At 48.8% G+C, this 25,343-nt stretch overlaps 1 protein-coding gene across 2 annotated transcripts in view; it reads right to left on the reverse strand.

Annotated features, from left to right (window-relative positions):
- The window catches only part of KANSL3 (KAT8 regulatory NSL complex subunit 3), a 202,539-nt gene that overhangs the window by 122,963 nt on the left and 54,233 nt on the right, over positions 1-25,343 (reverse strand). For both annotated transcript variants that reach the window (XM_082256923.1, XM_082256924.1), the window contains exons 8-10: positions 14,239-14,340; positions 13,987-14,058; positions 10,010-10,084 (exon numbers count right to left, since the gene is read on the reverse strand). In XM_082256923.1, the coding sequence (XP_082113049.1) occupies positions 10,010-10,084; positions 13,987-14,058; positions 14,239-14,340 (249 nt within the window). The remainder of the gene's footprint in view (positions 1-10,009; positions 10,085-13,986; positions 14,059-14,238; positions 14,341-25,343) is intronic.

The following is a 25,343-nucleotide window of genomic DNA, read 5'->3' on the forward strand; positions in this document are numbered from 1 at the left end:
ATCAAACCCAGCACTTGCATGCAAGTCCTGAGAGATGACCAGCGGTTGGATACCAGGAGCCGAATCGCATGCTGCACCTTCAGCAGTTTTGTTTCTGGAAGAAACACCTAAGCCGGGGCTGAATCCAGAGTCAGGCCCAGGTAGTCCAATTTTTTGGATGGAGTCAGAGCTGATTTTTGAAAATTAAGCCTCTAACTGAATTTTTGCAGAGTTCACACAGTGATGTCCAAATCGTCCTGTAGGACAGACAGAGACTCTGCTCGCAGAAGATCGTCCAGGTACCCCAGTACCGCAATCTTCTCTGCCTGAGCAAGGCTAACACCGGCGCCAAAACTTTTGTGAACACCTGAGGAGTTGAGGCGCCACAAATTGATAGTGCTCCTCGCCTATGGCAAAGTGAACAAAACACTGATGCCCGACATATAGAGGCCAAAAAAAACCCTTGATAAAGGGATGCCACTACCATGCAAATGGACTCTATTCTGAATTTCTGAACCCGCACAAAGCAATTCAGGGCCTTGAGGTCCAAGATTGGACAGACCATGCCCTCCTTCCTGGGGACAGTAAATAGGTTTGAATAAAACCCCTAAAAGCGTTCCGACTCTGGAACTGGTACAATGGACTCCTTGCAAGAGCAAATCTTGAACCACCCCAAGAAGGCCCTGAAGCCGATCCGGGGACAGGCACAGGTTGGAAGGAAAGAACCTTGCCGGAGGCAAGGACTGAAACTCGATCTTGTAACCGGATCGGATCAACTTGTGGACCCATTTGTCCTGAATGAAGGAGCTCCAAGGGCCTGAAAAGAAGCAAAGGCGTCCCCCCACCCCATGTACGGATAAGGTAACCCCTTCAGGCAGAGAAGGACTTGTCTGCAGGGCCAGCGGAGCCAGGTTTTGATTTACCAACCCAGGGTCTCCAGGAACCTCCCGAGAATGTACAGGAAGATCTTGAACCCTTGTCCTGCGACCCCGCGGGACGAAAGGGCCGCTTGTGGGCCGAGAAGACAAGATCACGTTTGCGGCAAGGCTCTCTGCTTTTAGTAACCTGCGGAAGCAAGGTGCTCTTACCTCCCATGAGACCTTTAATGATCTCTTCCATATAAACTCTGATCAAGCGATCCCTCACAAGGGGAAGATCCGTCAGCACCTTTTTGCAGACCAGCATTTCAGCCAAATCATGCGGCGAAGAGTCACCGCTGTCACAGACCCGCTGCAGGCCAAAAGGGGCCGCTTCCAGAGAGGCATCACAGATATACTGTAACCTCTGTATCAACTTACCATCTAGCTCCGCCAGCTCAGGGGGATGCTGACCCCCTTCCAAATCCTGGCATAAAAGCTTTGCCCATTCCATCAAGGTCTGGGAGACCAAGGTTATGGCAAACCCTGGCCTCAAAAATGAACCTGCCACGGTAAAAAAGGTAGCGGACCAGAGATTCCGCCTTCCTGTCTACAGGGTCTTTAAAAGACAGGGCGTCCCCCACTGGTAGTAGTGTGGCTTTAATTAACCTAGAAACCTGAGAATCCACCACCGGTAGAACTGTCAAGTTTCTTTAAGAGGGACTCCTCAAAAGGATACCTCCTAGCGAAATGCTTAGGTATCCCAACCATGCATTTTGGGGGAAGCCCACTGACTAGCGACAATCTTGTCGAAATAGGCGGGAAAGGGGAACACGTTACCTTGGGTGGTCTGCGGGTACCAAATTGCACCAACGCAGCAGTAGCTGTGTCCTCCATTTTTTAAAGTTTTCCGCACTGATGCAATCAGTGCCTCCACCAATGCCTTTTTTTGCTACATGTAGTGGGAGAGGAATCATCCTCATTGTCAGAGCACTCCAAGTGCGTGGACGCAGACCCCGTGGGCTGACTCGCGTCACCCAAATCAGCCTCAGAATCTGAGGATGCAGAAGATGCAGGTGAAGGCTTTTTTGCAAGGTCTTTTCTCAAGAGCCATATCTAATTTGAACACCAGGGACTGCAGGACCGCCATCATGGCCGTCAGGGCGGACTGAGACCCAGAGAGTCCCGCAGCTTCTGAGAGTGGGTCCGGTGGTGACATGCTCTAGGGACTTCATAGTAACCTGGGGACTGCCAGCAATAGATGTACAAAAAAAGCTGTAAAAACACTGTAAACCCCCCCCCCCCCTCCCACCACTGCACCGATGACACCACAGGTCCCAGTGCACCATGCAGCGCTGCTATAGCAGAAGACGTAGTATGTACAGCCCCAGGGATTCACCACCACCGACTTAGGAGGAGAGAAAGCGCCAAGCTGCCTGCTGCACACCGATCAAAAAGGAAGAGGAAATGGTACCCACACTAGAGGCCCACAAGCGAGCACTATTTCATTCAGCTACAGGAAAATGGCCGTCGCATTGATTTATATGGAAAACCACTAAAACATGGCGCCGGACTACACAAACATGGCCGCTGAGCTCCCATGCAGTCAGTCATGGGAAAATGGCGACCCTAGAGACCCTACAAGTACTTAAACCCAGCAAGGGGGGCCTAGCCAGGGGACCCCCCCAGCACATTTCTTCCTAAATAAATGGCAAATGGAACCACCGTAGCATGCTCCCTCCTCCCCTTCTAGCCACAGCTCACTTGTTGCCCCACACCCAGGACAGCACAGCCGCTCAGAAGAGGGGACTAGGGGTGGAAGGGGAACTCCGCTAGTGAGGAGGGGGTGCCAACCCGAGAAGGAGCCCGCGTCCACCCCGAAATTTCCCAGAGGGGAGGGGAGACACTACTTACCAGCGGGCACCACTCCGGACAGATCACCTCCCCATCTTGGAATGGGAGGTGCTGCAGGCCAGAGGTATGCTGCGACTCCAGGTCGTGTACGTCCTCGCGAGGTGTTTCACTCGCAGGCCAGCCCCTGTCCAGTGGGGCTATTTCGTGGCCGACCTGGGGCGGAGCTGCAGTCTGAACGCAGTCGCTGGCCAGACTGGGGAGACCGTAAGTTGATTGTAGTTCTCAATGGAACAGACTTGATTGTAGAAAGAAAACAAAAAGGAAAAAAGTTCAGTTTAAAAAGGAAAAAATGCTAGGACCAAAGATCCCAGGACAGAGCTAGGTGCTTACTCCTGACTAGGCAGAAAAAAACTCAAGTCCTATAGCAGGAAGTGGGAGTATACCCCCGGGGACTGCCCTATAGGCGTAGTCAATTATTTTCCACCTAGTGTCCTACTCCCAGGGCGAGCAGCATAACCCAAGGGTCAAAGAAGATATGGAGCTGTGTCCGTCAATGAACGAAAGAGAAAACGGAATTTTTGTAAAATCTTACCTGTAAAATTCCTTTCTCTGCTTCCTCCGACAGTCGCCGCCTCTCCATATTCGTCACAATGGGGTAATTGACCTTTGCTCCGTAGGAGTAGCTAGGCAACAGAATATGTCAATATTAAAGCTTTTAGCATATCCCACCCCCAGGGGGTGGTCCCCTCAGTCAATACCCTCCTGCTTCCTGTATCCATACCTCAGTTTCAGTAGAATAGCAGTAGAGTACATAAACCCCAAAAGAGGGGCGGGGGCGGCGACTGTCGAGGACTCAGAGAAAGGAATTTTACAGGTAAGATTTTACAAAAATTCCGTTTTCTCTTAAGTCCTCCGACATCTCCATATTCGTCACAATGGGGACATCCCAAAGCAGTGTATGCATGAGGGGTGGGAAAACGCAGCCGCGCCTAAGGCAACGCCGAACCCATATCAGAGAAAGTAACCTTACCAAAGGAAGGAAACCAGCTGGGCAGCATGAAAAAAAACTTTGCTCAACAGGAGCAACAACCCAGGAAAAACAAATAACCCAGGGATAAAAACATCCCAAACAGCCAAGGGCCCAAAAACAAGGGACCCTAAGGTATTGCCGCACTAAGAACCTTGCGGCCAAAGGAAGCATCTGCCGATGCCTGAACATCCACTTTGTAGAACTTTGAGAAGGTGTGAACGGACGACCAAGTCGCCGCCTTACACACCTGGGCCACAGAAGCCCGATGATGACAGGCCCAAGACGTACTCAGAGATCTGGTAGAGTGCGCCTTCACAGGCATAGGGGGAACTTTTCCCTTCAAAGCATATGCCTGCTCAATGGTCTGTCTGATCCATTTGGCGATGGTAGAAGCCGACACCGCCATGCCCTTCCGAGGTCCCTCAGGAAGGACAAAGAGAGAATCCGTCTTGCGAAAGGACTTTGTCGATGACAGGTAAACCCTGATCGCCCGAACAACATCCAAGGAATGTAATGCCACCTCCTTTGGATGCTTAGGCTCTGCGCAAAGCGAAGGCAAGACAATGTCCTCATTGAGGTGAAATTCCGAGATCCTTTTCGGAAGAAAAGAAGGATTAGGTCGTAAGACCACCTTATCTAAGTGAAGCACCAGATACGGAGACCTGCAGGACAAAGCCGCCAGCTCCGACACTCTGCGAGCCGAAGTGATCGCCACCAAAAAGGTGACCTTCTTAGACAACCAAGGCAGTGAGATCTCCCTGATCTTTTCAAAGGGAGCATGTTGTAACACTGACAGAACAAGGTTCAAGTCCCACGGAGGCAAAGGCTCCCTCCGAGGAGGGACCAGGTGTCGCACCCCTTGAACAAAGGTGCTGACCAAAGAATTAGACGCCACAGGGCGTTGAAAAAGAACGGCCAGCACAGAAATCTGACCCTTAATCGTGGCCAACGCCAAACGCTGGTCCACACCCGTTTGAAGGTAAGACAACACCCTAGACACCGAGTATAAGCGGGGGGAATATCCCCTGGACTCACACCAGGCGAAATAGGCCTTCCAAGTACGGTAGTAAATCTTCCCCGAAGAGGCCTTTCTAGCGTTGATCAAAGTATGAATGACCTCCGGGGAGAGACCCCTATCCTTCAGGACCTCGGTTTCAACAGCCAGGCCGTCAAAGCCAGCGACTGTAAAGCAGGATGGAATATCGGTCCTTGAGACAGAATCTTCTCGAAGAGGCAGACGCCATGGAGCGTCGACCGCCAGATTCACGAGGTCTGCGTACCAAGACCGGCGGGGCCAGTCTGGCGCCACCAGAATCACCGTGAGCGGTTCCGAGGACAACCTGCAAAGGAACCGGGATAGCAACTGAATTGGTGGGAATGCATACATCAGTCGATACTGATGCCACGGAGCCACTGACGCGTCTGCCCGAGGATCGCGCGTCCTTGCCACGAACCTTTCCACCTTGTTGTTCAGACGAGACGTGAACAGGTCCACATCTGGGAGACCCCACTTCGCGCACAACATCTGGAAGACATCCGGGTGGAGCGACCATTCCCCCTGGTCCAGAGACTGGCGACTCAGATAGTCCGCTTGCCAGTTTTCCACTCCCCGAATGTGAACCGCCGTGATCACCGGGACGTGCGTCTCGGCCCAAGACAGAATGTCGGCTACTTCCCGAGCCGCTCGGGCACTCCTGGTGCCCCCTTGGTGGTTGATGTAGGCCACCTGAAGCCTGTCCGTCCAACGTCGAAGACAGAGATTTATCGCCCGCAATTCCAGAATGTTGATCGGAAAGGAGGATTCCCCCTCCGACCAAGTACCCTGGGCGGACAGAACGCCCAGAACACCACCCCAGCCCGACAGGCTGGCATCCGTGGTGATCACCGTCCATGAAAGCGGACGAAAAGACTTGCCCCCCGACACCGCCGGGGACTGTAGCCACCACAGAAGATCCCTTCTGGTGCGAGAACTCAACGAGATCCGAAGATCCAGAGATTGTGGTCACCCGTCCCACCTGGACAGGATCTCCGCCTGGAGACCCCTCGTGTGGAACTGGGCAAAGGGAATCGCCTCGAAAGCCGAGACCATCAAACCCAGAAACCCGTCCGGAGGGATGAGCATGGAACGTCCCGAAGGGACCTGACTTCGTCCTGAAGTGTCCTGAGCTTGTCCTCCGGTAGGAAGACCTTTGCCTGGACAGAGTCCAGGATCATTCTCAGATAGGGAAGACGAACCGACGGGCACAGCGTCGATTTTTGGAAGTTTATCGTCCAACCAAACTCCTGCAGAGTCTGCATCGTGATGGACAGGTACTTCACCAGACCCTGACTGGTCGCAGACCGAACCAGAATGTCGTCCAGATACCCCAGGATTGATATACCCTGGGCTCTCAATAGGGCCAGAACCGGTGCAAGCACCTTGGTGAACACCCGCGGAGCCGAAGCGAGACCGAAGGGTAACGCCACGAACTGGTAATGATCCTCCGCAATGGCGAATCGAAGGTACCTCTGGTGACCCTCGCAAATGGGGATGTGAAGATACGCATCCTTCAAGTCGATGGATGCCATGAATTCTCCCGGGAACTAGAGAAGCCACCACCAAGCGCAGGGATTCCATGCGGAACTTGCGAACCCGCACAAAGCGGTTCAGAGCTTTTAAGTCCAGAATCGGACATACCTTGCCCTCCTTTCTGGGCACAGTGAACAGATTTGAATAAAACCCCCGAAACCTGTCCCGATGAGGCACCGGAACCACCACTCCCTGAGCCCGCAGGTCCCGCACCGCCAGGTGCAGATCCCGCAAACGCTCCGGAGACAGCTGAAGATTTGAGGGAAAAAATCTGCCCACCGGCCGAGAGAGAAACTCGATCTTGTATCCAGATCGAACGATTTCCTGAACCCACCTGTCCCGAACGCGGGCCAGCCAGGGTTGAAGAAAACTGAGCAAAACGTCCCCCCACCCCAGAGCTGGGTGAGGGCGTCCCTTCAGGCCGCGTTGTTATGGGCAGCGGACCCGGACTGGCCGGACTTCTGCTTACCTGCCCATGGTTTCTTTTGGGAGCCTTGACCCTTGAAGGGCTTGCCCTTACAGTGCGACCGAAAGGCACGAAAGGACCCCTGAGCGGGCCTAAACGAAGCATGCTTCTTACCTTGAGCGCCCTTAGCCTTGTGAGATTGGGGCAAGAGCGTGCTCTTACCCCCAGAGATCCCCTTAATCAGCGTATCCAGGGAGTCGCCAAAAAGGCGAGATCCCGTATAGGGCAAATTAGCCAAAGTCCTGCGAGAAGATTGGTCCACAGACCAACATTTCAGCCAAATCAAATAGCGTGTCAACACCGCCACGCTGTGCACACGTGCAGCCAAAGGAATTACATCTAATTCCGCATCACACAAATACATGACACCCTGATGAATCTGATCCACCATAGCCAATGTTGTCGGCGGGGCAGAATCAGCCACCAGGACGCGCCGGAGTACCTGCGTCCAATCCGCGACAGCCTGAGCTGCCATAAGGGAAGCAAAAATAGCTTTTAGCATGGAACCGGTAACCGAGTAAGTATGGCGGGCAAGAGACTCCAGTCTCCTGTCCATAGGTTCCCGGAACACCGGGGTATCCTCTGCCGGAATCGCAGTGGATTTATTCAAAACCGCCACCGCGTGATCCACCGGAGGTGGAACACACCAGCGTTCATCAGTGGTGGGCGTGAAAGGATAACGCAGCTTGAACCTACTTGGCACAGCAAAAGGCTTTTTTAGATTGCGCCATTGTTCACTAACCGCGCGCTGAAAATCCTCAGTGCAAGGAAAAACCTGCGATGTTTTGCGTCTCCGCTGTGTCCCATAAGAAGCCAGAACAGCAGGCGGACACAGTTCATCCTGTAAATGCAACGTTTGTTTGATAGAAGAAACCAATTCATCCATGATTGCAAGCTCTTCAGACGAGCCAGGGGGAGAATCATCAACCCCCTCAACCTCTGCCTCCCCTTCCGACCCTGCAAAGTCCAGGGACGAACGGGACCCTGATAAGGGGACCCCAGCCATAGCAGCCCCATCACCTTCGCCCTCTGGATCAGAGGAGATTGAAACTCTGGGCCGTTTTGTGGATTGAGCAGCCACAAGCATCTGCACCTGAGCAGCTAGGTTAGCCACAACCGTGGCCAAATCGCCCCCCTCAGGGGAAACAGCAGCAGCCCCAGCAGTAAAGTGGGAGGAAATTTGCTTTCCTGAGAATCCATGCCCCCAGAAGTGTGCAGGAGAAAAAAGGGTAACTGCCCCTTTAAAAGCGCGGCGAGCGCAGCCCACCGCTCACACACACCAGCACAAGTCGACCCCCACAGGGAAAATTACAAACTCAGGCAAGGAATACAGGACTAAAGAGGATAAAAACCTGGAGAGATCACTGCTGCTGCTGCATCGATCGGTGTGCTCAGGGAAAAGGAAGTGTTGCAACAGAAGCCGCTCCTATAAAGCCTATGGAAGGCTACAAAAAAATGGCCGCCGGGGGAGGAAGCAAATGCAGTGCTACATGAGGCCGGAGCGATTGCCGCCAAAATGGCGGCGCTTGGCGCCAAAAACGCCGCTCCCAGCATACAGAAGAAGCCCTCATATGCCTGCAGCTATTAATAAAATGGCGGACCGCAGCAGCATGTCCTACAACATACAGCATGTCACACAGAAAATCACACAGTTTGAAACACAGAACAGTGTATGACAGCCCCCCTCCTTGCAGCCCACAGCAGCATCCAGACAGGGAGCCCAACAGTGTGAATAGACATGCAGGGCTACACAGTCCCAGACTGACACCCACTAAACAGACAGGTCCCCACACAGAGTACACTTACCTTCTGAATGGCGTGGGGAACCCGCACAAGCGATCAAGCCACTGCACATGGGACAGGGAGAGTCGCAGCCAGGACGCAGTAGAACTGCGGTACGAAACCGCATGGCGTCCAGTGAGGTGGCCACCTCACCACAGCATCCCTGCAGCGAACAGGGATGGGTCGTTCACATATGCCAGGAAAAATACCTGACTGAACGCTCGATGGCAGGCTGGGAAGCCACTGGCCCACAACCTGCGACCAGGGGGGGCCAGCCCGAGACCCAGCCCGCACGATCCTCTACATCAGAAGAACTAACTAATGCTGACAAAAGTAACAGCTAAGTAAAGAGAGAGAAAAAAACTCAAATAAAATCAAAAAGAAGATAAAGGCTGAGACAAAATACCCCAGCACAGAAACAGCCAGCTAACTCCTGAAAGCTAGACAATGAAACTGAGGTATGGATACAGGAAGCAGGAGGGTATTGACTGAGGGGACCACCCCCTGGGGGTGGGATATTCTAAAAGCTTTAATATTGACATATTCTGTTGCCTAGCTACTCCTACGGAGCAAAGGTCAATTACCCCATTGTGACGAATATGGAGAGGCGGCGACTGTCGGAGGACGTAAGAGAAACAGTGTTTTTTGCTAATGTCCAAATCTCCTGAGGTTACCCAGCTTTAACTCATGGTCTACAAAGACAAGTTCTGTATCTTGTACTGTTTAATTAGGATATACTGTAGATGTTACTTACCACTCCCAATTTAAGTTGTAATGAACAGAAATAGTTGCCTGAATCAAGCAAGCATCTTTAGACTACAATACTCTAGGGAGTGTTGGATTCCTGAACACACACTGAGCTCTGTGGCTCCCTACGATGGCCCCTACGTCACTACAGGACACAATAGTGCAGTAAGGGCTGGGGGAACAGAGATTGCAGTGTGGGAAGAGTTAATTATGAATGCAAGCTTTGAGAGGAGGACTTATTTCACATACATATATTAGGAAAAGAGTAGCTTAACAAAGACTTGTAAAGAGGGCACAACAGTGGAATAATATTGAAGAGGATACAGACCTAATGACCCAACCCCACTGAAAACAGTCCTTGTGGATGGTTCACATAAATATTCACTAAAGATGCACATACTCCACAGCAAAGTATTCACAAAAGACTGCTGGGTTGATTGCTGAAACTAGAGCAAAACTAAAGCTGTTGCCCATTTCAATGAAGTTCCTTGTTTCGTTTATTAATGGAATGACAGATGACACCTAGCAGACTAATAAAGGAAACCAATCCACTTTTCACAATCTACCCATCTGTGCTATATCACCTTTAATGAGGAACCAAACCCAGGTAAGTAGGATTAAAAAAAAAAAAAAATTCCATACTTAATTTAATGAATACAGAGCGGCATTAATTAGGGTCTTCCTGGAAACTTTTCCTAAAGTTTTTTTTACTAGTAAGCACTCACCCCTCTAGGTCCATCTATAGTCAGCAAAGGAAATCCCAAGCACACCACAGCTGTCACATATTCCATCAAAGACACCTAAGCAAATGAGAAATAAATGTTGCAGTAAACACCATAAACAAGGAGACCAATCAAAATGAATACATTTGGCACTACATCCTTCAGGCAAACCAGTATTCGGAGGTATATATATTATATATATATATATATATACATACATACATACATACACACACATATTATATTATATATATATATATATACATACACACACATATATATATATATATATATACATACATACATATACATACACACACCTTGTGCACAAGCACACATTCTCAGTGTGCAAGGCATACAGGCAGGCAATGGATCTTTTTTTTATTGCAGTTTTACAGCAGCATACAGGAATATATACTTGAACAATCATCATCATCAGAAAATTAGCAATATCTAGATGCAATTTCAATAAATTCAGCATCTAGGTTTCAAAGAAAAACAAACAATGTCATATGGCAATACATATCAAATAACATTATAATAAATTGGTGAGCACCAATAGTATCCAAATATCGGAACTGTAAAGAAGTGTTAACTGAGACCGGTCTCTGTCTCACATCAGGCGGTCCTGATCATATAACTGATTCAATAACCGAAGTAATGTAAAAGAAAGAGATAAAAAAAAAAGAATAGAAAGATACACAGTAGTGTAGGATAAAATATATCCCATCAGTCTGAGCCCCCCCCCCCCCAACAGTATGACTCAGCGTTCAGGGAGCCTGAAAATATGCAACCCAGGGATTCCACACTTTCTCAAACCTGGCTTGTCTGTCTCTGCGAATACTGGTAAGTTTTTTGTTAATCATAATCCAAGATATTTTAGGTTTTACCATCGTAACATTGAGCACCGGTGATTTCCATGCACGCGCTATGGTTATTTTTACAGCTAGGAGAATAAAGAATATAAGGGTACCTAGATGCCTGGGAATCCTCTTCTACAGGTCAGTAAACAGCATTGTTTTGGCAGACCTGGGAACATTCTGCCCCATCACCGAATGGATCAGATTGAACATCCTGATCCAGAAACGCCGGACCTTCGGACAGGACCACCAGATATGGTACACATCACCCTCCTGTCCACATCCTTGAAAGCATAGGGATGAGCCACCAGGATACAGCTTTGCCAACCTTGTTGGGACAAGGTACCAGCGAGAGATCACTTTGTAGCTTGCCTCTACCAAGGAGGTGCTGAGAACACCCCTGTGCACCATGGTCGACCATTTTAACCACATCTCCTACTCAATTGTTTCCCCCATCCATCCAATTGTTTCCCCCTTTACCATGCCGTTTGATATGAGGGTTTGTCACCCTGAATGGTGAACAGGGAGTATAGTTCCATAATCCCCTCCTCGGTTCCAACCCACGAATGCACCTGTTCTTGAACAGGGTCCTAGAAGTTTTATCAACCTGAGCTCGTTAGAGTTCGCAGGAAATGGGTAATTTGGTATAGACGATAAGTCTCCTCCGGTGGCATCTGTAGCATTTCCTTAAAGTAGCTATGTGGCCTTAGCCCCTTATTGTTTATAAAGTGTGCTATTCTGTAAAGACCTTTGTTAATCCACCAAGTGAACTGGTAAATCTGTTGGCCTGAGGGAAAATGAGGGTTATTAAAGAGAGGGGCCACCGGCAAATGGGGGACTTAAAAGTACAAATATCCATGCTATGTCCAACAACCGTAGGGAGTGAGATAAGGAAGGGCACAGCACTGTCCTCCGTTCCTTCACGGGTAACCACATCAAGAGATCCAGGGGGAGGGCTGGACTAGCCTGCGCTTCCAGGCGGATCCAGTCGGGCTTATATGTCTCATTGAAAATTTGGTATAATTGGACTAGTTATGCCACCTATAATAGGGCAAAAAATGAGGAACTCCCAGCCCCCCTCTCCATTTAGATGGATACAAAGTAGACCAAGCTACACGACAGCTACCCTTATTCCAAATAAATTTATAAATTAGAGACTGTAACTATCGGAAAAAAACAGGTGACACAGGAATTGGGAAGGATCTGAAATATAGTATGTGTGGAAGAACAGTAATTTTAACTGCCGAAATTCTACCCATCCAGGAAAGACCATAGGCCTGCCAGGTCTTCAGGTCACGTTCTGTAGTCATATAGAGGTGTGTAATTTGCAGGAAACAGTGTGGCAATGTCGGATGTCAATTTAACTCCAATATACAGAAGGGCCTGCATGCACCATTTAAAGGAGAATGATGGCTGTATAGAATTTAGAATTAAGTCTTGAAGATTGAGGTTTAACGCCTTAGATTTAAGTTGATTGACCTTTAGCCCTGAAACAGTTTCGAAATTGGTCAGTAAGGCAAATAAATTGGGCAGGGTCGTAACAGGATCCGTTATGAATAGCAGCACGTCATTGGCAAATAGGCCACATTTATTGGTTCTGCTTTACACTCCGTGTATGTTGGGGTTGGATCTAATAGCTATAGCCAGCGTTTTGTTAGCTATCAAAAAGAGGAGCGGCGAGAGAGTACATCACTGCCTATTTCCTCCACGGGTTTGCAGCGGATCCAAGATATGCCCATGCCCCACAATATTAGCGGACGGGTTTGAGTACAGAGCACTCAGAAGATCGAGAAATTTCGGTCCACAGTTCCATTTCCTCAATATATGGAAAAGGAAAGGCCAGGATAGGGAATCAAAAACCTTATGTGGGTCCAGTGATAAAAGCATACCCTGCCTTGGACTCTCGCCATCCCAGTTAGATTGCATCACGGTGATAAAATCTATTGCTCTTCTGATCTGATCGGCGGCCTGTCTCCCTGGGACAAATCCAACCTGATCAACGTGAATATATTGTGTCAGGAAGATATTCAACCCGTTTGCATATATTTTGGTTAGAAATTTCAAGTCATTAATGATCAGGGATATTGGGCGATAATTAGCCACATGTATGGTCCTTGTCCAGTTTGGGTATTAAACATAGATTAGCTCTGTTAGAGTCTACGTCAAGGGCCGCGCCATCTCGTATCGCCCTAAAAAACTGAAAGAGGTGGGGCGCCAACTGTGCTGCAAATTTTTTATAATATGCGGCGGATAAGCCGCCTGGGCCTGAAGCCTTCAAGGGCCTAGCTTGTTTAATCACCTCCAGTACCTCCTCTATTGTGATCTCCCTCTCCAAAGCCTCCCGGTGAGAGGCCGAGAGAGAAGGGAGAGCGAGATCGAGATCTTTAAGAAAGCTATCCATGGCCCCAGGCGGCTGATCCCCTTGGTCATCGTACAGGGAAGAATAATAGGCATGAAAAAAATCCATGACAGCCTGTGGATTCTGGATCAGTGTACCATTCGCTTGTCTAATCTCGGCAGGTAATGGATTTTTAATGCAGGAGACATAGTAGGTCTTTCCTGCAATAAAAAAAAAAGAAGGACGTAAATTTTTTTCTTTGGGTACAGCATTGGATGACGTGCAATCGTCAGTTAAAGTTGCGCAGTGTCAAATTGCAAAAAGTGGACGAGTTATTGAGGGGGTAAATCCTTCTTGTCCAGAAGTGGTTAATACTTTTAGTCATTCCCGTAACTGAGGTCTTCCAGTCACATTTTAGCTTGGTTGCCCTTCTCTGGACTCTCCCCATTTTCAACACATCCTTCCTGTGGATTGGGGACTAGAACTGGACAGCATATTTCAAATCTGGCCACACCAGAGTTTTATAAAGTGGCAGCATTATAGTTTTATCTCTTGAGTTTAAACAAATTTTGAAATGGAAATTAAAAGGAGCTTTAAAAACAAACTTTTGAAAATGAATAGGTAATGGGAATATTTTACAGAGTAATGAATACAATGTCCATGACATAAATATTTAAAATATAAAAGTGCTTATACAGTTTACAGATAAAACATGTTATATATACATTACATTTTTAAAATAGAAGTGCAATAAAACCATCACTCAAGTAGTCAATACTCACATGACACGCAATTAATGCTCCTGTATTCCATCCAAGCAGAATGACAGGCTTGTGAGGGAAATGATTGTGAATCTATAAAGAAAAAAAAACGCACTTCCTTCAGTTCATGCCTTAGGACAACAATTATGCAAGGCGTACAGGAACTAAGAAGATGTAAGGTTTGTTACAAAATAGGCGATCCATTGTGCTTCAAGTATATTATGTGTGACAAGGATCCCCTTATTCTCTTAATTTCCCATTACCTTTACATACCTCAACTACTTTGTTGCGCAATCCAGCAATCATATTTTCTAGGCACTGTAAGGAAGTCACTCCACTGCCACTGTTAGCCAGCTGAGAACCAACAGGAATGACCTTGAAAAGACATAAAAATCATTTTAATACTGTAGAACAGTAAAATGGTTTCTAATAAGGGTTTTTTAAGGTGAAGATGGCAAACAAATTTGTTTTGGAATATAGATATTTTCACAGGTTTAAAGCTGAACTTTTGTATGTAGAACAGCTCTGTATTCTTTAAAGCCGAAATCCAGGAATGATCCTTATTGCATACTTACATTGGTCCAGCTTGGCACAAAGAAAGAATGCATATATCATACCGGATTAGCTGCTGGGGAAACTAAAAACGTGGATTTTTCCTACAGCTTACCTGTAAAACTGAATTTTTGTAAAATCTTACCTGTAAAATTCCTTTCTCTGAGTCCTCCGACAGTCGCCGCCTCTTCATATTCGTCACATATGGGGTATTAGACTTTGCTCCGAAGGAGTAGCTAGGCAACAGAATATGTTAACATTAAAGCTTTTAACATATCCCACCCTCAAGGGGTGGTCCCCTCAGTCAATACCCTCCTACTTCCTGCAACCATATCTCAGTTTCAGTGGAATAGCAGTAGAGTATACAACCAAACCCCAAAAGAGGGGCGGGGGCGGCGACTGTCAGAGGACTCAGAGAAAGGAATTTTACAGGTAAGATTTTACAAAAATTCCGCTTTCTCTTACGTCCTCCGACAGTCGCCGCCTCTTCATATTCGTCACATATGGGGACGTCCCAAAGCAGTGCAAACATGAGGGGTGGGAAACGCATCTGCGCCAAAAGGCAACGCAGTCTCCGCATCAAAGAAAGGAACCTTACCAAAGGAAGGAAACCAGCTGGGCTACAGGAAAAAATAATTGCTCAACAGGAGCAACAACCCAGGAAAAGACAAAGAACCAGGGGATAAAAAACTCATCCCAACAGCCAGAGGTCCCCAACAAGGGACCCTAGGGAATTGCCGCACTAAGAACCTTGCGGCCAAAGGAAGCATCCGCCGATGCCTGAACATCTACTTTGTAGAATTTTGTGAAAGTGTGTACGGTCGACCAGGTCGCCTCCTTACACACCTGGGCTACAGAAGCCCCATGACGACAGGCCCAAGACGTACTCCGAGATCTAGTCGAGTGCGCCTTCACAGGCACAGGGGGAACCATCCCCTGTAAAGCATAGGCCTGTTCAATGGTCTGCCTGATCCATTTGGCGATGGTAGAGGCCGACGCCGCCATGCCCTTCCGAGGACCCTCTGGAAGAACAAACAAGGAATCCGTCTTTCGAAAAGACTCAGTCGATTTAAGGTAAACCCTTATCGCCCGAACAACATCCAAAGAATGCAGTCTCACCTCTTTCGGATGTTTAGGCTTCGCGCACAGCGAAGGCAAGACAATATCCTCATTAAGATGGAATTCCGAAACTCGCTTCGGAAGAAAAGAAGGATTAGGTCGCAAGACTACCTTATCCAAATGAACAACCAGATACGGAGACTTGCAGGACAAAGCCGCCAGCTCCGACACTCTGCGAGCCGAAGTGATCGCAACCAAAAAGGCGACCTTTTTGGACAACATAGACAACGAGATCTCCCTGATCTGTTTAAAAGGAGCACGTTGTAACACAGATAAAACGAGATTCAAGTCCCAAGGGGGCAGAGGATCCTTCCTAGGAGGAACCAGATGCCGCACTCCCTGAACAAAAGTGCCAACCAGGGAGTTGGAAGCCACGGGACGTTGAAACAGAATGGCCAGCGCAGACACCTGACCCTTTATCGTAGCCAGCGCCAAACGCTGATCGACACCTGTTTGAAGGAAGGACAGCACTCGGGAAACCAAGTACGTGCGGGGTGAAAACCCCCTGGACTCACACCAGGCAAAATAGGCCTTCCAAGTACGGTAGTAAACCTTCCCCGAGGAAGACTTCCTCGCGTTGATCAAGGTATGAACGACCTCCGGGGAGAGACCCTTCTCCTTCAGGACCTCGGTCTCAACAGCCAGGCCGTCAAAGCCAGCGACTGTAAAGCAGGATGGTATATCGGCCCTTGAGACAGGAGATCGTCTCGAAGAGGTAGACGCCACGGGGTGTCGACCGCCAGATTCACGAGGTCTGCGTACCAGGACCGGCGAGGCCAGTCCGGCGCCACAAGAATCACCGTGCTGCGTTCCGATTGTAACCTGCGAAGGAACCTGGACAGCAACTGAATCGGTGGAAACGCGTACATCAGCTTGTACTGACGCCACGGGGCCACTAACGCGTCCGACGCGTCTGCCCGAGGGTCGCGCGTCCTTGCCACGAACCTCCTCACCTTGTTGTTGAGACGAGACGCGAACAGGTCCACATCTGGAAGACCCCACTTCGCGCACAACATCTGGAAGACAGCCGGGTGGAGAGACCATTCCCCCTGATCCAGGGTCTGGCGACTCAGATAGTCCGCCTGCCAGTTCTCCACCCCCGGAATGTGCACCGCCGTTATCGCCGGGACATGAGTCTCGGCCCAAGTCAGAATGTCGGCCACTTCTCGAGCCGCTCGGGCACTCCTGGTGCCCCCTTGGTGGTTGATGTAGGCCACCGCCGTGGCATTGCCTGTCTGCACCCGAACCGGGCAGCCCTGCAGCCGGTCCGTCCAGCGATGAAGACAGAGATTTATCGCACGCAATTCCAGAATGTTGATCGGAAGGGAGGACTCCCCCTCCGACCAAGTTCCCTGGGCGGACAGAACGCCCAGAACACCACCCCAGCCCGACAGGCTGGCATCCGTGGTGATCACCGTCCACGAGATAGGACGAAACGACTTGCCCCCGGACACCATCGGGGACTGGAGCCACCACAGAAGGTCTCTTCTGGTGCGATGACTCAACGAGATTTGAAGATCCAGAGATTGAGGTCGTCCGTCCCACATGGACAGGATCTCCGCTTGGAGACCCCGCGTGTGAAACTGGGCGAAGGGAATCGCCTCGAAGGCCGAGACCATCAATCCCAGACATCTCATGCACGTCCGCAGAGACGAGAGCGGAACGTCCCGGAGGGACCCGACTTCCTCCTGGAGAGTTCTGAGTTTGTCTTCCGGCAGGAAGACTTTTGCCTGCACCGAGTCCAGGATCATTCCCAGGTAGGGAAGACGAACCGACGGACTCAGTGTCGACTTTGGAAAATTTATCGTCCAACCAAACTCCTGCAGAGTTTGCATCGTGACAGACAGGTCCTCCTCCAGACCCTGGCTGGTCGCAGACCGAACCAGAATGTCGTCCAGATACCCCAGGACAGAAATGCCCTGGGCCCTCAATAATGCCAGAACCGGTGCAAGCACCTTGGTGAACACCCGCGGAGCCGAGGCGAGACCAAAAGGCAACGCCACGAACTGGTAGTGATCCTCCGCAATGGCGAATCGAAGGTACCTCTGGTGACCCTCGAAAATGGGGATGTGAAGATACGCATCCTTCAAAATCGATGGAGGCCATGAATTCCCCCGGAACCAGGGCAGCCACCACCGACCGCAGGGATTCCATGCGGAACTTGCGAACCCGCACAGAGCGGTTCAGAGCCTTCAAGTCCAGAATTGGACGAACCTTGCCCTCCTTCCTGGGCACGGTGAACAGATTGGAATAAAACCCCCGAAATCTGTCCCGATGAGGCACCGGAACCACCACTCCCTGAGCCCTCAGGTCCTGCACCGCCAGGTGCAGGTCCCGTAAACGCTCCGGAGACAGCTGAAGATTTGAGGGAAAAAATCTGCTCTCCGGCCGAGAGAGAAACTCGATCTTGTAACCAGATCGAACGATCTCCTGAACCCATCTGTCCCGCACGCGGGCCAACCAGGGTTGAAGAAAACCGAGCAAGCGTCCCCCCACCCCAAAACTGGGTGAGGGCGCCCCTTCAGGCCGCACTGTTATGGGCTGCGGATCCGGACTGACCGGACTTCTGTTTCCCAGACCAGGGCTTCTTTTGAGAGCCTTGACCTTTGAACGGTTTGCCCTTGTAGTGCGACCGAAAGGCACGAAAGGACCCCTGAGGGGGCCGAAAATTAGCATGCTTCTTCCCAGAAGCCCCTCTAGCCTTGGGGAAATGGGGCAAGAGAGTGCTCTTACCTCCGGTGATCCCCTTAATCAACACATCCAAGGACTCCCCAAAAAGGCGAGACCCATCAAAAGGCAGATTGGCTAAGGTCTTACGTGAAGATTGGTCCACCGACCAACATTTCAACCAAACCAGACGGCGAGACAACACCGCCACGCTGTGCACACGTGCAGCCAACGGAACTAAGTCCAAGTCCGCATCACACAGATACATGACACCCTGGTGGATCTGATCCACCATATCCAGGGTCGCCGGCGAGGCCGAATCGGCCACTAGGACGCGCCTAAGCATCTGCGTCCAACTTGCGACAGCCTGGGCCGCCATGAGAGAGGCAAACAGAGCCTTAAGCATAGAGCCCGTAATAGAGTAAGTATGACGGGCAAGAGACTCCAATCTCCTATCCATGGCATCACGGAACACCGGGGAATCCTCTGCAGGAATCGCAGTAGATTTGTTTAAAACCGCAATTGCGTGATCCACCGGGGGTGGCACACACCACCGTTCATCAGTGGAAGGTGAGAAAGGATAACGCAGCTTGAACCTACTTGGCACAGCAAAAGGTTTGCGTAGATTGCCCCATTGTTCCTTAACAGCGCGCTGAAAATCATCATTGCAGGGAAAAACCTGCGGCGTCCTGCGTTTTCTCTGCGTCCCATAAGCCGCCAAGGCAGCGGGGGGACACACTTCATCCTGCAAACGCAGCGTTTGTTTTATGGAAGCAATCAATTCATCCATGATTGCAAGCTCTTCAGGCGAGCCAGGGGGAGAATTATCAACCCCTTCAACTTCAGCCTCCACCTCGGACCCCACTAGATCCAGGGAGGAGCGGGACCCCGATAAGGAGACCCCCGCCATAACAGCCCCATCACCTTCACCCTCAGACTCAGAGGAAAGAGAAACTCTGGGTCTCTTGGTAGATAGAGCAGCCACCAGCATCTGCACCTGAGCAGCAAGGCCAGCCACAATAGTGGCTAAATCCCCCCCTGGGGGGGAAACAGCGGTCCCCTGGCTATCCACCAAGGCGGTAGGAAATTTGCCCTCCTGAGAATCCATTGCCCCAATATCAAAATGCCGGATAATAAAGGGTTAGCTGCCCCTTTAACAAGCGCGGCAAGCGCAGCCCACCGCACCACACACAAGCACAATGAGACCCCCACAGGGACAATAAAACTGACACAGGCAATGGATAAGAAGGATATAACCTGAGGAGACCCTCGCCGCTGCTGCTGCCTCGATCGGTGTACCCAGGAGAAGAGGAAGTGATGTGACCAGGGCGCTCTGTTAAAGCCTATGGGAGGCTACAAGAAAATGGCCGCCATGCATGTAGAACATGCGGCCGGAGCGAGTGTAGGCAAAATGGCGCCGTTTGGCGCCAAAACCGCCGCTCCACAGTACAGTAATGCACACATTTAGCCATATATAGAAAAACATGGTAGATCGCCGCAGCGATCGCTGTATAGTGCCCAAACATGCCACAAAACATGCCCCACAGCACACAGCTTCTCACACTGACAAAGCTGACACACATAGTGTCACACATTGTGTAACCTGCCTCTGTTCACACTGTTTGTCTCCCTATCACTCGGCTGCATGCTGTGGGCTGCAAGGGGGGGGCCCTTGCAGCCCACAGCATGCAGCCGAGTGATAGGGAGACAAACAGTGTGAACAGAGGCAGGTTACACAATCCCAGACTGACACCCCCCCCAGACAGACAGGTCCCCACATAGATACACTTACCTCTCAATGGCGTGGGGGACCCGCACAGGCGAACAAGCCGCTGCACATGAGGCAGGGAGAGTCGCATACAAGACGCACAAAATGGGGGTAAGAAACCGCACAGCATCCAGTGAGGTAGCCACCTCACCAATCATCCCTGCACCGAACAGGGATGGGTCGTTCACTGTGCCAGGAGCGTTACCTGGCTGAACGCTCGATGGCAGGCTGGGAAGCCACTGACCCACGACCTGCGACCAGGGGGATCAGCCCGAGACCCAGCCCGCATGATCCTCTTCATCAGAAGAACTAACTAATGCTGACAAAAAGAACAGCTAAGTAAAGGTAGAGAGAAAACTCAAACAAAAAATCAAAAAAGAAGAAAGAGTCTGGGGCACCAAGCCCCAGCACAGAGAGAGCCAGCCACTCCTGACAAGCTAGACATTGAAACTGAGATATGGTTGCAGGAAGTAGGAGGGTATTGACTGAGGGGACCACCCCTTGAGGGTGGGATATGTTAAAAGCTTTAATGTTAACATATTCTGTTGCCTAGCTACTCCTTCGGAGCAAAGTCTAATACCCCATATGTGACGAATATGAAGAGGCAGCGACTGTCGGAGGCCGTAAGAGAAAATCCTTTTCTTGGAGTACATCACGGGACACAGAACAGACATAATTACTATGTGGGTTATGCGCCACTTACAGGTGAATGGACACTGGCAGATCAATCAAACAGGAAGTCCTTCCCTATATAACCCCCCCTCCACAGGAACTACCTCAGTTTTGTAGCAAAGCAATGAATATCCCAAAAAAAGAAGAGGGGATGGACCTCTAAGTCCCATGATGTACTCCAAGAAAAGGATTTTACAGGTAAGCTATAGGAAAAATCAAATTTTCTTTATCGTACATCACGGGACACAGAATAGCCATAATAATTACTATGTGGGATGTCCTAAAGCAATGCTCTTGAGGGGAAGGAGACACAATCACAGAAACTGTCACCTGAGAACATATTTTGCCGCCTGTAACATACTGTGGCCAAAGCAGTATCCTCAGTGGCTTTGATATCTATCTGGTAGAATCCTGTGACTGTATGAATGAAAGACCATGTAGTGGCCTTAAAAACCTGAGCCACCAACACCTGATGGCAGATGGCTCAGGATGCCCCCCCACACCTGGTAGTAAACGCTCTTATCAAAAAGGAGTGGGGACCTTGCCCTTTCAAGCCATATGCTTGAATAATTAACTGGCGGATCGAAATAAAAAAAACAATTGGTAATTTGGATGCCTCCTGCCCTTCCAGGTCTGTGCTGGCAGCACAACCCAGTATTCAAGTAGATCCTGACCACCTGACCTGATCGGCCTTACCTCTGCATCTATCCACTTTGGACTCCCGTCCAACCACAGTGCGTACTACACATACAGATGCCATTTTTGTTTCAGATTGTCCATCTGAACTACTAATGATACCTGTATGCACCCCCCCCCCCCCAGGACACCATTTCAGGCCTGGTGCCCTTCCCCTAATTGTTCACATTTTTTAGTGTCCAGTCCTCTTCGCCTCCTCCCAAAAGAAAAGAAAATTCACAGGAGAGGTTGTCGAGGAGGAGGAAATAGATCCCAACACAAACCTACTCAAATCCCGCAGACTGTGAAAATATATAACCTGTCTTCCCATGCTCTGTCTGATGCAGATATCTCCCTTCTAAGTCGAGGACTAAACTTTGTCCCAATAAACAAACCCAACCCCTTTCTCTTATTTAAAGATCTTAACAGATACATTAGGAATCTAACATTAAAGAGATTTCCTCCAAAAACAAGGCCAAAATCGCACCACAAACCATCACTAAGTCCCCCCCCCCCTCCCCCAAAGTTGTCTTTGAATTTCATACAGACAGCATGGATACCTTCAATACATTTTCCATTGAGGATGTTTCCCTGAGCCTATTTACACATCTGGCCAACTCTCCACTCATAGTTTCCACATCTCTCAAACCTAAGTCCATTTTTTATCCAGCACACGAAAAAGGCCCTTATCTAGAGAGTTTTTATAAGGTAGTCTATGCTGACTTTCTAAAACTCTGTCAACGCCCCTCCTCCTCCACTCCCAAAATGAACAATTTATCCAAATCAGAGAATATGGCTCTCAACCTTCTAATGTATAATTAAGATATTGTCATTAAACTAGCAGACAAAGGTGGAGGGATAGTTAAACAAGACAAAATGGATTACGTGGCTGAGGCCAACAGACATCTGACAACACAGTATATCTCAAATTTAGAAAAAAAAACATCACTGACTTCACCCGGGAAGCCAAACTATTGGTGAAATCAGCAGTAGATAATGAAATATTAAATAAATCTGAGGCTTAGTTTTTTCAGAAGGATTTCCACCAGACCCCATACATTTATCATCTCCCCAAAAATCCACAAAAATCAAACCCACCTCCCCGCCCGCGGTAGACCAATAGTGGCAGCCATGGACAGCATCACTACCAGCTTCAGTCAATACATCGACCAATATTTACAGTTCAACTCCAGTCCTATATTAGAGATGGTACACATCTCTTGAAGCTATTATCCCCCTACCGGTGGGAAACCACGTGTGCGTGGCTGTCCCTGGATGTCAACTCTTTGTACACATCTATCTCCCATCATTTTGGTCTGCAGGCCCTGGAATTTTTTCTAGCTCAAGACCCGCTAACCAACCCTAGACAGGCAGCTTTCATATTGGAAACAACAAAATTCTGTCTAACACATAACTATTTCAGTTTCGAAGGAGAGTTCTACCTACAGCTACATGGCACAGCTATGGGGGCCAATTTTGCACCCTCATATGCAAACCTAGCCATGGGCTTTTGGGAAACCAACTATATCTAGCGAAAAAAACCCTACTCAGCCAACATTGTCTTCTTCGGAAGATATATAGATGACATTAATCATCATATGGGATGGACCCACTAACCACATTAACTCTTTTGTGGAGTATTGTAACAACAATTCCTATGGGCTATCATTTATGTATGTGCTGGGCGTTGACACCTTAGTCTTCTTAGATTTAGAACTTGGCCACTCTAATAGTATAAAATATGCTAACAATTATACTAAGCCCACTGCCGGTAACTTCTTTCTGCACTACAATAGCTGTCACTACCCTAAATGGATTCGCAATATTTTTAATGGACAGTATTGTAGACTACGACAAAATTGCAACCGGGATATAGATTACATAGAACAGAGTAACACTCTTAAAAGAAAGTTTCTTGATAAAGATTACCCTGAACCCCTAGTTAACCAAGCTTATGAACTTTACTTAAAAGCAAAACTGCCCAAAAGAGGTCATGAATCTCTGGACCACTCTACCAGATTCCCCACCACCTTCCATTTTCAACACAAGAAAAAGAATCTTGGCTCAGCACTGGAACATATTACTAGAGGACCCACACTTAAAAACCATAATCCATGACCGCCCTAGAATTACCTACCGTAGGGCCCCTAACCTCAAAAACAAAATAGCTTCCAGCAAAATAAAGTCCTCCGCTCCAGCCACTACTCAACCAGTCCTTATACTCCTGGCGGGGATATATCAATGCCGTAAAGCTCTTTGTAAAATGTGTCAATTTATTGATCACGGACAAAAGACCTTCCAAATTAAAGATAAAACCTTCCAAATCGATAATTTTTATAACTGTTCTTCTAAATTTGTGATCTATGGACTTTCCTGCCCCTGTGGATTGATATATGTAGGCCGAATCAATCGCGCCCTAAGGCGGCACTTTGGTGAACAAAGACGCTTTATTGAACTGGAAAAAGACAAAGACAGTGTCCCACACCACTTTGCTGAATTTCATTTAAAAATCCACTGCTGGACTTCTAGTATGGGTGATTGAACATATACCCAGATCCCTTCCGGAGGCAGAACAGTACAAGAGATTATGTGCCAGATAAACTTTCTAGATTTATTCTCACGATACCCTCTTACCAGTGGGCCTCAATGAAGGGATAGAAATTGCCACTATTCTTTAAATCCCCTTCTTCTGCTTCTGTACATACATGTGCCTACCAGTGATGTAAGTACATACGTGGGAAGTTTGTGAGCCAAAATGGCACACATATAAATACATATATATTACATACATACACATCGACTAGCCATTGCTGATACTAGTAAAGAGCATTTTATAATTTTAAACATGGACATTTGTATACATTTCCCTATTCCTACTCTATATGTTTTTTTTTTTTTTTTTTTTTAGCTCATTTAATGTTTTACATTCCTCCTGCTGTTGTTCCCAAGTAAAATATGTTTTATGTGATCTCATGAGGTAGTATCCTCTGTGCATCCTTACCCCCAGTGGCCTATTTAGGCCTCAGGCATATCGGTGTAGTTATGCTTTGAATAAGGAGCGCGTCTGCCGCAATACTTGCAGTGCGCATGCTTTAGAAACGTGTCGTGCCTCAGTGACATCACGATCCTGCGCCGCTGAAACCATCCACGTCCCAAGCCTAGATCTGACCAACATCCACCGCTCAGCCGCCTCTCAGAGTGACCAGCGAGGCCTTACCGACACTGCATCTTCTTGCAGGATGCCGCCAGCGTATGGGATTAAAGCCTACCGAGGATCCCTTGATCTACTATCATGATGATGTGCCTGTTTTTATCCACTTTGATTTGAGGTGAGTTGCCTATGTTTTTATCTGGATTAAATTGTTTTAAGTCTACACTTAGAGGCACCTCTCTCTCTCTCTCGTCTTTTCCAGAGTATGCAGCGATCTTACTCCTGCCAACTGAGGATTAGAAAAGAAAGGCAAGACACTGTCTTGATTCAAGTGAAAACTAGAAACCACTCTAAGCAAAAAAGATGGATGAGGACGCAACATCACCTTATGATGTTAGGCCAAGAATAGCTCCTTGTATCAGAGAGCTGTCAGCTCCGACACTCCACTTGCTGAAGTGATAGCAACCAAAGAAGCCACCTTCTGAGTCAAAGGAATAACTGTTTCTCAAGATGGTTCACAAGGTGGCCTCTGCAAGGACAGTAAAGAACAGGACACAAGGGTGGCAGGACAGGCGGAACTGTCTGCGTTACACCCTGTATGAAGTATGAATCAAGGAGTGAGAAACAATGGCCTCTAGAAAAAAATGTTTAGGGATGAATCTGACCCTTAATGGTATTTACCACTTGCCGCCCGTCCACCGTCAAATGACGGCGGAGCGGCTCTCGTTCTGGGATGACGTCATGTGACGGCGCCCCAGAACTGCCGTTCTTGCA

This window comes from Pelophylax lessonae (genome assembly GCF_965119305.1).
Source record: "Pelophylax lessonae genome assembly, chromosome: 4".
NCBI classification, from domain to species: Eukaryota; Metazoa; Chordata; class Amphibia; order Anura; family Ranidae; genus Pelophylax; species Pelophylax lessonae.